The sequence below is a fragment of the Pogonomyrmex barbatus genome, unplaced genomic scaffold (assembly GCF_055798465.1).
Source record: "Pogonomyrmex barbatus isolate J1 unplaced genomic scaffold, ASM5579846v1 scaffold2, whole genome shotgun sequence".
NCBI lineage: Eukaryota > Metazoa > Arthropoda > Insecta > Hymenoptera > Formicidae > Pogonomyrmex > Pogonomyrmex barbatus.
The window spans coordinates 18,672,994-18,686,344 of NW_028297116.1; the positions used below are offsets into that span (position 1 = coordinate 18,672,994).

Consider the following 13,351-nt stretch of genomic DNA (forward strand, 5'->3'; position numbering starts at 1 on the left):
TTTATCAACATATAAATTTTATGTTAAAATATTTCAATTTTTAAATAAAGATTTAGGCATTAATTACGAATATTAAATTCTTCTTACGAATAGATGAATAATGCATTCTTCTATTGCATCCTCCTATGGATATTTTGTGCAAATATTGTATCATACTAGGAAATATCAATAGCGAACATTAGTGAAACGTCGGGAAAACGTACGTACGATAATTCTTCATTCATATTCATTCATTTTCAATTGATGTAATATCCTTTGAAGAATTTTCTTCCTCATAAGGTACCTTTGTAAAGCGAGTTGCATCCAGGCAAGAACAGCAGAGTCTCGAATCCTACGTAATGAATTGTACAGGCGTAGATTATCGTTGCCTAGTTTGTAAGACGTCGCGCCACGTGACTCACGTTTCAGTAATATTTAGCATTCCGTTTGTGATACCAAAACGATTATGGCGAACCAGTCACTTCCTATATAACTCTTTAATTGGTCAGTGGGAGCCTATTCACGTTCGAAACGTTCGAGAAAACTTCTCTCTGCATTGTTGAATGATTTTTCCACATTTCTATAAAATATAATTCTATAAATATTTTTGCATCTTGTACAACTAAAGTTTACAGAATTCTAATCATTGGAATATTTTCTCTGAAAAGACGTCTGAAAGGCATTTAAAACACGTTTGAAAGATCAAAGTGTTTCACAGACGTCTTTATGATGACTTTATGCGTTACCGCGATGCTATCGCTTAACGATTACAAAATGCTCCTTTCAGCATCGGTACGTCTTTGAGCACTCGGAGAGCACTTGACATGTCTATGCATATTGTATTCATCTCGGTGTAGCTCGATGACGCTCTTGTGACGATCTAAAATTGGTCCCGAGCAGGCCACGCAAATCCGCGTGCTTGGTTTCGCGCTGAAACTATGAAACACGCGGAGAAAGGACTAAAAAGGAAACGCTTCTGCACCGGGTTAAATTGCCGCGTTATGTTATAACGATCTTGCATAAACGCTCGACATCTGGCTGGCTACGCGCGGCCATCGCACAACGCTCGCCCATTCACTCTGGGGACCGCGAGTGTGCCCGTCATTGACGTTCACTCCGCACATCAACCTTTACGACCCGCGTCAACATCTTCCTCGAGCCTCCATCGGGAAGAGACGCTGATCGATCGTAAAAAATGTGCCATGTCTTATCGAGAATGCGCTAATTTATTATTCCTGAAACACGATATTTTACGAGTGGCCAGCCGCGTTATCCGTCGCGCTAGAATGCTCTGGTATGCACTTCTTTTACAATGCTCTTTTACAACGCGATGAAGTAAAGGATCGCCAGTGCGCGGAATAAAAATGTGTCTTATCAAATACATTCAGAAATATTCGATTAATAAGTGCGATTTCCTCGTTCGCACTATGCATCTTTTACTAATTATTGCGAGAGTATGTTAGTTGTGTATGTTCTATCAATACTGGCAAAATAATCATTATTTTTTTATTAAAAATAAATCACATTCTTCACGATTGTATGCAGTGAGTAGCTAGAAAATTGTATAGAGTAACGTTGAATAGTTTTTATCTGAAATCAGACTTGGGGACTAGTTTTAACTAAGGAAATAAAAGTGAGAATGTCATGTCATGTCACGAAGATGATTCGCTAAGTTCTAAACTGAATAAGGATAGAATATTTTATATGCAAATGTCTGGCATGGCTCATCAAATTTAACACTTTAGATGTAGATCCTAAATTTAATGGGTTTGGGCTTTGAATACATCAATCTGTTGTCAGATTGGTCAAATATCACTTTCTTAGAAATATTAAATTATATTTTTATTGATTTTTGCTTTTAATATTTTTGAAGTATTAGATTGTTATTAACATCTATCATACAGTGTATTATGTGTATTATGATGCAATTAATGATGCATTATCGTTTACAATTTACTATGCAGCATCAGTATATCAACCATGTAATTACGTTTATCTTTCATTACATGTAATATTATAAATCAACTAACTGATTAAGATATTTAAGAGGGATCAATATGTATTTATGTAATTATACTTGATTCATGTAAATAAAAAAATATGGATAAATTATTATCTTGTATATCGCATGTATCTAAGAATATATCGATTTGAATTTATTATTCCACGAATAATTTAATTTACACAATTATGAATCAATATATTACTGAACAAAATCAGATAAAAATATAATATTCTTATCTAGTAAAATACTATTATAAAATTATAAATTTAATATATATCAGTTTTCATACATAATAATATTAAAATGTTTCGATCTCTTTTTCATGATAATAAAGTAGTTAGTAATTATAACAATATAGAAGATGAAATCTAAAAAAATGAAAATTGTTATAAAATATGTAAAAATGTATTTAAAATTGATTATATTTGATATAGTTAAATATACTGAAGATTGATAAATATACATGAAATAAATGTACATTTATTTTTTTAAATAATTAAAATGTAAAAAATTAAAACAACATTGTATACAACACTAATAAAGTATATTTAAATATATGTATCTATGATTATAATAAATATATACCGGTAATTAACAATTTAATGACTTTGTATGTGAAATTTTGCATAGAAAATTTGTTATCAATTCTTTAATGCCGTGCTAGTCTTCACCTTTGGAAAGAAATTATAAACCAGACGAAGGTCGGCGAACAAGTTTCGTGGCTCGATTAACGATAGCGACAAAGGCTTTTCCCGATTACAGTCGCGATGTAATGACTTATGTTATCCATGAATGTACATATGCGTACACGCATGTATGCAACACGTGGAAAGATTTGCGGGCGTGCCGTCGTATATATATATATATATATATATATATATATAACGTATATGAAAAGCACGGGACATTGCTTCCTACCATGACCCAGTGACATACAAATAGCGAAATAATCAAATGCCCTTCCGTTGTTATTCAATATATCGCAACAGGTGTCTCATCATTCAGCGTTTAGCCTAAAAGCGATTTTTTTATTTTCCCTGATGGCAAGTGGAATCTCGCGTAATGCTGTTGATGTTGTATAATTAATAAATCTCGTTGAAGAAATGCAGAATCAAAATCCAAACTCAGTTACAAATATTTATATTAATATTGTATATATAACATTTCAAAAGATGTTTCAAAAATGTCGTAATTCCTCAAAATTAAGTTAAAAAGTAAAGTAGTGTCTTATTTTTATTGAAAATTTTTTATAATAATATTTGAAAACATAATTTGTAATAATAAGTTTTCTCAACATTTTATTATTATGTAAAAATAATTTATGTAACTTATATATAAAAAAATACATTTATAAATATATTTTTTTATTTAATATTTTTTGTATATCCTTTTATAAGACTAAATAGCTTAATTTTAATATATTTTGTACGCATTTTATTTTTAAAGAAAATTCCTAACAGTTTAATTGTAATGTAAATGAGTTTATTTAAACATTTAAATGCTTGACTAATAAAATTCTAAATTTATTGATAGATTATTATCCTTAGAAGTAATTATTAACTAAATTTGCAACGTGTATCTCTCTAAAAGAATATCCTTTATTAATTGCGTAACACTATGGAAAGAAAATCTTGAGATATTAGTACTTGCTAGTACAATTTAGTATTGTAAGAAGATAACGATTGTTCGTAAAAGGTGATCCATAAGAATAAAATAGCATTTATAATCATGACTTGCAGCTTAATCGATAATTTAAATGCATTTTATATAAGTTTATTCTACGAAAGCATTTTAATACGTTTATTGTTAGCATTTAATAAGAAACGTATTCGCGTTTATTTCCACGTAACAGTTCGCTTAAGTTGTTCAATGAACATCAAGAGTAACGAGTATTTGCTATACGCTAAGCAAATAGCTTAATCGGTGACTAAAGACGCGCAATTGTGTCCCATGTAAGTATGTGTATGCCAATTTCATCGTTATTTTTGCAAAATTGCAATTTGTGATCGCGCGATGATCACTAATGTTGATTAGTGTGAATTGCGCGTTAAAAAAATATGGTTAACAACGGCGCCGCAGCTTCCCGTAATTACAGGTTGACTGATGAGATTCGCTATCAAAAGGAAATAATTTTGTTTACGCCATCCCAGTGATTGGAATACAATCACTAAGACCATAACGGCGGAATTCTTTTGATCTAAACGGTTAACGCAATTTATTATTTCACTTTACACATCGCCTCAATTACTCTCTCAAGATTTTCGCTCGTCGCTCTTAATCCTTGTCAGTTGCGAGTGAATTTATAGTGCACAATAATCACTCGATACCGTTACGGTTTTCTGAGCACACGCTCAAGCTGTTCTGAATACGGCGGATGTCCGGTTTCATATCTTTCTCCCTTCGGAGAAGCGTGATATTTTATGATTATTGATTAATGCTTTTATTTCAAATAAATATTATATTTTTAAATATTATACTTATTTTGATATACGCATCAGCGTATTTATACATAAAAGACATAGAGTGTATTTATATATAAAAGAGAGTAAATTGCAAATAATGAAATTGTATAGAGATAAAATGTTATTGTGAGTCAAGGCGTCAATAAATCTCAATAAATAAGTCATTCATCTTCCATATGAATGAAAACAAATGACACAGTTCATAGCTCTATTATCAAATAATGATTGACATATCTACTTTACAACACTTGTGAATTGCTTTTCATTCTGACCTCATTTGCACCTATAAGATTTCGTACTTGAGGTCCTTCTTTCAGTAACTAAATTATTCTTGAATGTTGTAAAAGAACTTTTAATTTATGGGTAAGAGACATTTGGAAGGAAATGCAAGAGATAAAATTATTGAATAAACATCATTTTTAACATTTTCCATTACGTCACTATTAACGAATGACCATTATCAGATTTTATCATAAAATATTCATGGCGAATTCATGTTCGGGAAACATTACATACGAATGGCGTATCTTCGAAACTCGTAAAATCGATTTAGCCGTGACACACTTTTAACTAATTCTCTAGTTAGTTTCGAAGCGCATATGCCGTTTACGATTTTGCAGAATGATCTAGCTGTTATCGATTGTATGTTCATACCGATCGTATTGATGGCTCGTTGAAAGTGAAATAATGAGATAATTTGTCTATCTGTATCCCCTTTCTTTCCCTTTCAACAAAACTTGTTTCCTATGCGTCTGTCTGATGCGGGACGATGCATCATCGTTTTATTAATATCCATGATACTTTGAAATTAATCAATAAATCATGACAGTACTTTTCACGCGTGCAATCGTGCGTGCAATAGTGCGAAAACGTTGAAAGCATTAGAGTGCATTAGGAAGTGCCGATGCGCATGATATTTCTGAAACATTTAAGTAAAAGTAAGTATACACTGAAAAAGAGAAAAGAGCACACATGATGGCTGATACTTTGAAGTTTATTCACGCGATGAGGAAGTCCGGATGGTACTCGGAAATGAAGATTGATTTTGCTTGTTTTTCTGTTCAAGAATGGAGAAGCTCTTCTTATCATTATTATAATTTATAACCACGTGTCACGGGTATTTACTGCTAATAATTTCTGAACTAGAGTACAAAGCATCTATAATTCTCAAACAGCGTAAGAGATATAAAGCATATTACTTTATATCTCTTTTTTCACATTTACGCAATATGGGAAATTTTCTCTCTCTCTCTCTCTCTCTCTCTCTCTCTCTCTCTCTCTCTCTCTCTCTCTTCCTTCTCATAATTGTTGATATCAATCCTTTATCAAGGATTTATACACAATCGAATGTAAAAAATATAGTTGTACTCTAGAAAATTTATCTATCGACTATTAATCGGATGATTCACAAATGTGTCAATGATAATGATACGTAGATAGAGATGCATGGGAAACGAACGCGCCAGAAAGTAAAATCGTAAAAAGTCATTAGGAGAACACGATCGAGAGAATATCGGTACATTTGGTTCAACTGTGTTTTGGTTTCAACTGTGTTTTTGTTCATATTATTAGAGAAGTAATAAGGTTGTTATATATCAAATAAAACTTGTTTTTTCCAGCTGAATTTGCATTACTAATATTTTTTCTTTTTTTCTCCAACGGAGAAAATAAGAAGTTCAATTAGAAAGAATAGGCCTATATAGTTTTATATTATTGACAAATAGTGTTAAGGTGATTTATTAAAGATCTCTTCTGTTTTTTCATCCAATTAGAAATAATAATCCTAATATGTGATCTCACTCTCGAAAGAAACTTATATTGTCACAAATATTTTATGTGATTTGATTTTTAAAAAAATTAAAGATTTTATGGTCCAATTAAAAGATAAATTTTTGCGGTGATGTAGAAATTCTAATATTTATTTATGCAATTAGTATAAACTTTCTAATTTTTTTTTTACAGATGGCGTGGCTCCGTTTACAAGTTAATCTGGCGAGAACTACTGGCGTACCTGTTCTTCTACTACCTCATCAATTTTACATATCGATATGTGCTCAATGATCACCAACGGCTGTGAGTACTCCCGTAATTAAAGTACAAGTCTGATAAAGTCCACTCTTTATAAAGGAACAAAAAGAAAGAGAAATGGAAAAGAAATGTTTTGGAATAAAATATATCCTCGTATGTTGGCATTCGAAAAATGCGGTGCACGTTTTTGAATTAAATTTTTTCTCGTATTTGGTGGCGATTATTCCCAGTCATAATTTTAATTCTATATGTATACAATCACCTCGGAGGAGACGCAATTAGCATAATACTAGGTTTAACGGATTGAACTTAAGGAGATGCGAGGTAGGAAATATGTTCATTGTATGTACAAATTACATACTTTTGCAGAGAACGTTTGTCTATTTATCGCACAAAGGAAATAGCAGAATTTAATCTCATTTTTTTGCCGATTATCAATAAATTTGTTGTGTTCTTATCACAAATAATGCCGAATTCGACGGTCAGCTAGCTAGTGCTTAAGTGTGCGTCTGTCATAACTGTATTTTATGGGTGTAGATAAACCTGTATAATATCAACCTTGGCCCGTTGGCAAATCCGAAGGTTCCAATGGTTTGATCACGGTCATTGGCTAACGTCAAAGAATTTACAATATTCCTTTTTTATTAGTATTCATTGCATTTTCATCAGGCAGGACGCAGGCTTAATATCTTTTCTTCTTTTCATTGTTATGTTCAACATAGAATTGAGGAACTAAAAGATGCGAAGGTCTATTTCATATTTTAATTAATAATAATTTACAATATAAAGAAATTTTGTTTAATTTTAAATGTTGATAAACAATGTTTAAGATCAACAATGTTTCTCAAGTTCTATAGCATTTATTATTACAAGTTACATACTAATTTTACAAACAATTTTACGATTTTGTGTGTGAAATTAATCGAGGCATTCTATCCTTGGCAATGTAAAATGCATTTTTATGTCTCTGTCGTGAAATCACTACAATCGCTACGGATGATTCACACTCAAGAACAATCAGTGGCCCCCTATAGAGAATGCAAATGACTCTGTAACTGCAAGTATAATTATGGAACATATTCAAATATTAATAAACTTACTTTTAAATGACGCCATATTTTCATAAAAGTGATTATTATGTGAGAAATTTGTATTCAAAAAATTATTATCTGTTTCTACGTATCTTTAAATGCAGGGAAATGACAGTTCTCTTAAAATTTAGATAAAATATGTTAATATGAATTTATTGATTATTCATATTAATATAACAACGATTTTTAAAAGTTCTTTTGACGCGTCCTGTAGAAGAGTTTACATCACGGTACATCATGGAATGTGTTGGGGAAGCGTTGGGATTCGTGTCCGGCATTAAAAAAGGGCATAAAAACGTAACCTGTTATTTATGTGGAGCTAAAAAAGGGGGATAAAGAAGTGCCAGAAGAAAGCGCAAGGATGTAAAAAGATTTCTCCTTTAAATTGCTTTGATTCGTCCGTTCTAAATTTAGAATCGTAGAGATGGTTTAAAGCAGGTTTAGGGTCCGAAGTAAAGAATGAAATAAACGATTCAGCATTACTGAATAGGGCCAAGTAAACTGCGCATGGTTTGTAAGATTAATTATTCTTCGTTAAAACTCCAAGAGTCTTATAACACTCAAATTTAAATTTAAATTTATCTTTTTTTAGAAGAATGAAAAATTCTTTTCGTGTCGTTATAGAGAATATCATACACAATATCTTTTTCCCAAATTATTGAATTGCTTCAGTGAACGTGTCTTGTCTCTTCGAGAAAGTATTCGATATTGCTGTGTCGTTGTTCGAATTACGTGTGATATCAATATCAGTTCCTTGTGGCCATAATATTGTACGTTCAGGTAACGGTAAGTCAATATTACCTCAAGAGTGCGAATGCGGTGCCAGTTACTCGCGGAAATTCCAACATAAACCTACTTACTGAAAGATCTTGGAATCGCAGCGTTAATCGCTCAGAATTGATGTGTGAAGTCGTAAAAGTGAAGATGGTTATTTTTATGCGTGGTGATTACGCTTTTCTTAAAATAATTCGTTGCGAGGCATAACCGATATTGTTGAGTGGAGCGAGGAAGGAAGCAGATTCGTCTCGCATACGCTTTCGATAAAGAAGATTCGTGCTTTCGCTTGCAGTCAAGTCGTGAAAATAAATTCCCATTTACCAATACTGATTAGCATGTAAGACCGATAGCCCATGGCGCACGCGAGTGACGGTATCACCTCAACCTTGCCCTACTTATATACAATTCATATAGAAAACACCATTAATTTATAATAGAATTTGATTTTAACAACAATCAAAGACATTGTTAATATTAATAAATCAATCTTCTGTACTCCTTTATTAAACATTTTTTATTCATATATTATTACTTTTTTTATACGTGTTAATTACGATAATAATATAAAAATTAAGATAGAATGATGTATAAAATTTTATTTTAATATAAAGCGAGATATCAAATAAAAATTTGCGTAGATAATTAAAATATACTTATCTTGTTTGCAGAATTTTTGAAAAAATTCGCTACTACTTCGGCAACTCCAGCGAATCTATACCCATGTCATTCGTCCTGGGATTCTACGTAAGCCTTGTTGTCAAAAGGTGGTGGGAACAGTACAAGCTTTTACCCTGGCCGGATAATCTGGCCCTCTTCATCAGCGCCGCCATTCCTGGAAATGTAAGTAGAAGCTGCCCATCTAGAAGAGGTTTCCTTTGTCCGTTCCAACGATGATTAAAATTACAGTGGTAACAAAGCACTTTTCTTAAAAGGCTTAAAAATACTATTCTTATTTATAAAAATGAAACGAAAATATTTTAAAGATAGAAAAGAAAAACTTTCAGCAGTTTTTAACTTTTTCTTGGGAGAAAAGATGATAGTGTTAATAAATGTAACCTTGCTTTGGGTAGTCGCTCGTGTTACACTCGGTCTCATTACGCTAATGAATACGCCGTGACACGTTTCGGTGTCGTTAACCTAAGTAAGTGCCAATCCAATCATGCCACACCCAAAAAAAATGTTTAGAACGATGGTTCTATAATTGGCAGTTGGTGATAAATTTATTTTCTTATTTTCTTACATAGGTAGCATAACCGAAAATCGAAGCATGATGTATTATTTGCCTTGGCATAAATATTATTCCGTTTATATTTTTAATTAGTCTAATTGTGAGTAAATTTATTTAGCGATAATTTATTCCTCTTAAATCAAAACGTAACTATTTGTACAATTTAGATATGATTATCTATATAATATGTTAAAAACATGTTATATTTTCAATACTTCTAATATTTTAAGCAATTGTAATTCCACAATTTGATCATTTATGTATAATACATTTTTTAACAGAATGTTTCTTAATTATTTTCTTAAATTATTTAATGACAATAGTTTTATGAGTTGGAGAACTTTAATTTGGACAACGGAATGGATTTGGTGCAAGCTTCTAGTTCTGGTCAATGACTCAGTGTCGGAGTGAAAGTGCAACGTACCGTGACAAAAAAGAAGGACGAACCTACGCGCCCACGTCATGCACACAAACGCTCCTCATATTCACTTATTCCATATTCTTCTTTCATATTAATCCATTATTTTAATGGATTTCTAATAAAATAGATATAATTATTACATATCTATTGGTCAGGCATTAAATTCGTGCTAAGTGCGGACGATTTGCAATCCTCAATTGCTACCGGCGCCAGCGTTATATTAATAGAACGAGAGTCGATTGATCGCTACTAAACAATTTAATCATTTTCTTATGCAACCATCCTCTTCGTCTTACTCACTTAGCTCAGTACTAATTTTATCTATTAAATCGTATGGAACGTGCGTCCAAAATGCAACAATTTTCGAGAAAGTTTCGAGAAAAAGTGGTTTGATTGCACGATGTCTCGCCATGCGTACGGTTATTTCTGTTGAAAATATCGTTATAGATCTTTAAATCGAAGCTAGGTGTCTCATTACACCTAGCATTACGCCGCAGAACATGAAAAAACGCTGGATTAATTTCATAGTTTTCTGATATTTATTATTATTTACGTTGCAATGTTGGAGAAAGATACAAGCACTTATTTTACCACATAAATTTCGCTGCATTCCGTTTGTCTATCTTCTAACTGTCATTTCATCATTTTTATGCGAGAAGTACTATCGCATTTATATACAATAACGGATTTCTTCAGCTGATGATTCATGAATTCATCATGGTCTCTTAATATTTACGCTATCTCGACATTATCGATAAATTTACTTACAGAATTACAAATTTGTGTTATAAATAAAATTTAATATATTTACTTCTACATAGGAAGATGTATTAAACATAATTTAAATAAATTTAAAATGAACAGATCAAAAACAATTAAGTTTCTATTAACAGTTTTTATGGGATAAAGATTGACTAAGAGTGTTTGATGATACTTAAAATTATTGTGACCGGTTGATACGTTCTTTCGCAAATTTTCGATCCGAAGCACAGCGCAAGGTGCATGTATTGCTCGTAAACGATGCAGCGGATCTCTAAGAACGACGAGTTCTGATGGAATTTTTGCACGTAGGTAGGGGACAAGGTCCTCAGCTACGGAACGAGCCCACGGTTATATACATACGCCCATGGTCATGTAATCGCGTAATACAAAGTGTCCGATTTGTGAATGAGCGGTACTGCGGTAGTCAACATGGGCTTCTGAGCTGCACCTTTCATTGAAATCTAATTGGAATGCAAGAGCTCCGCAAGACGAGACGATCGGTGTTCGGCTGCTACCTTTCCCCGCGAGGAGGGTCGTTTGCAAGCTGCCAAGCCGGGCATTTTTACATGCGCGACGAGTAAACTGCTGAATTCCGAGGAAAGAGTTGTCTCGTTTTTCGTACGTGCAAGTGAAAGATGACGAAAAAGCGATCGCAAAGATAACGGTTACCGAATATTGAATGACAATCCAATTCAGAAAGACCAGAAATGCGGAAAGAGAAAGGAGTCATTTTAAGAATGAAATATTATTGCGGTTTTTCTCTAAAATAGTTTCCAACATGACTTTATAACCGTAATCAATAAAACTTGCTGTAATCTCTTAAAGCTATACGTGTTTGAGAAGGTTTATAACTCATTATCCTCGCGAGTGAGGAATGCATGGAACCTTCTTGGACGCGAATTAATTAATGTGTAATGTATAAGGCATCGGTGTGGCACAGAGTCTTGTCGTCATAAAGAAGAGATTTTCTAACTATAGGATAACTTTCATCACTCTTACTTATTAATCCATATTTCGGTGTAAATTAAAATCTTAAATACTGATCCTTAATTTCTTTTCAACGTTGTGACAATTTGAGCACACAGAAAATCATGTGACTGTCGACATTGTCGATCATTTCCGATTAAATTGATATTCTTTCGAGCGATTGCGACCGTCAGCGGATTGCAAAACGCGTGATCGGTTACAAAAGTGCGTGCCAATGTCCAAGAAAGAAAGGAAAATGGCAGGTCGTCACCCGGTTTTCCTCCGATTAATACTAGAACAGTTTAAAATAGTGCTTCTTGCAACGTGAACGGGGAGAAGCTCGTATCGTTGAGCCAAGAGAACAAGGGGAAAGTATGTACGAGACATGAAAACGTGTCTGGCATTTATTGAAACGAATTTTAAAGTCAGCGCCATTTTCGCTACCAATACCGATTCATTGCGAATTCGCTCTTTTATTAAAATGATAAATTTTTAAAACTTGATAGACCGAACAGATCTAAGATTATTAGCGTGAACGTTTATTACACGAGATCGGTTAGTAAAAAAAAAAAAAATAAATGCAGTAAACGTGTTTAATAAAAAATGTATCATGAAGTATAATCGATGAATCTTTGTTCATTTGTTTCAGGATGAACGGGGGCGGTTGATGAGACGCAACATTGTGAGGTATGCCGTACTCGCGTACGTCATTACACTGCAAAGGATTTCGCTCCGTGTTAAGAGGCGTTTTCCAACTCTTCAACATATGGTGGATGTAGGTCAGTAAGTTACATTTTCGAAATATACATTTAAATAATGATAGCCTGCAAAATCCGATACGGATGATATTTTAAACCGCTCACTTTCTAATCGTAGTGTGATATCAGTAACCGTAGCACACGAATATTGAATTTTATTTCGCAAAATGCTCTCGAAAATATTTATTAGTTTACCATCGTACTTAATGTATGAAGGCAAAACACAAATTGAATTAATATATTTAATTTGAAATAATACATTTCGATAATTTCTCCAATTCTTAACGAAATTTATGTTAACAAAACATTTGTCCTTCCTAAATAGGATTATAATAACACATTTTCGAAATATCTCATCAAAACTAATACTAATCGTAATTGGAAAGCACATATGTTATTATCATAAAATATTACTCTTCCGATGAGGGACAGATTATACTTGGCCTTGACTTCCACGGATCGTTGCGATCAAGTGCTACTTTTTATGATTTCTAATAATACCCACGACTCCAATGTTACTTTCAAATTTTTTTATCTAATATTTTTTCCCACAGAATTTATTAGTCTCCCGAAGTCAATCGACTCTGTTGATGTAAACTTTCCATATGATTCATCATATCTTCAGTTTATATAAATATTTATATGTAAAAAAATTGTTTTTAAAATTATTAAATAATTTTATAATATTATTTTTGATTATTCTAATAATACCATACAGTATTGCTGTGAGTATAATCAGAAGTACTGTTGATGTTTCTTCCTGCTTATGATTGCTAGATTGTAATAATCACCATACATCATCAACAATACCGACAATAATCGCAATAACGACATATGTACCGTTGTTCAAATTTTTTTGTCAACTCGCCGGATA

General features: G+C 32.5%; 1 protein-coding gene across 4 annotated transcripts in view; it reads left to right on the plus strand.

Moving 5' to 3' along the window:
* Positions 1-13,351, plus strand: part of Best2 (bestrophin family protein) — a 49,871-nt gene that overhangs the window by 14,626 nt on the left and 21,894 nt on the right. Inside the window, exons 2-4 of one of the 4 annotated variants that reach the window (XM_011631566.3) lie at positions 6,409-6,519; positions 9,011-9,182; positions 12,369-12,498. In XM_011631566.3, coding sequence (XP_011629868.2) covers positions 6,409-6,519; positions 9,011-9,182; positions 12,369-12,498 — 413 coding nt within the window. Of the gene's footprint in view, positions 1-6,408; positions 6,520-8,233; positions 8,509-8,542; positions 8,715-9,010; positions 9,183-10,907; positions 12,092-12,368; positions 12,499-13,351 lie in introns of those variants that run through there. The other 3 variants (XM_089077312.1, XM_089077313.1, XM_089077314.1) reach the window with 3 other exon arrangements.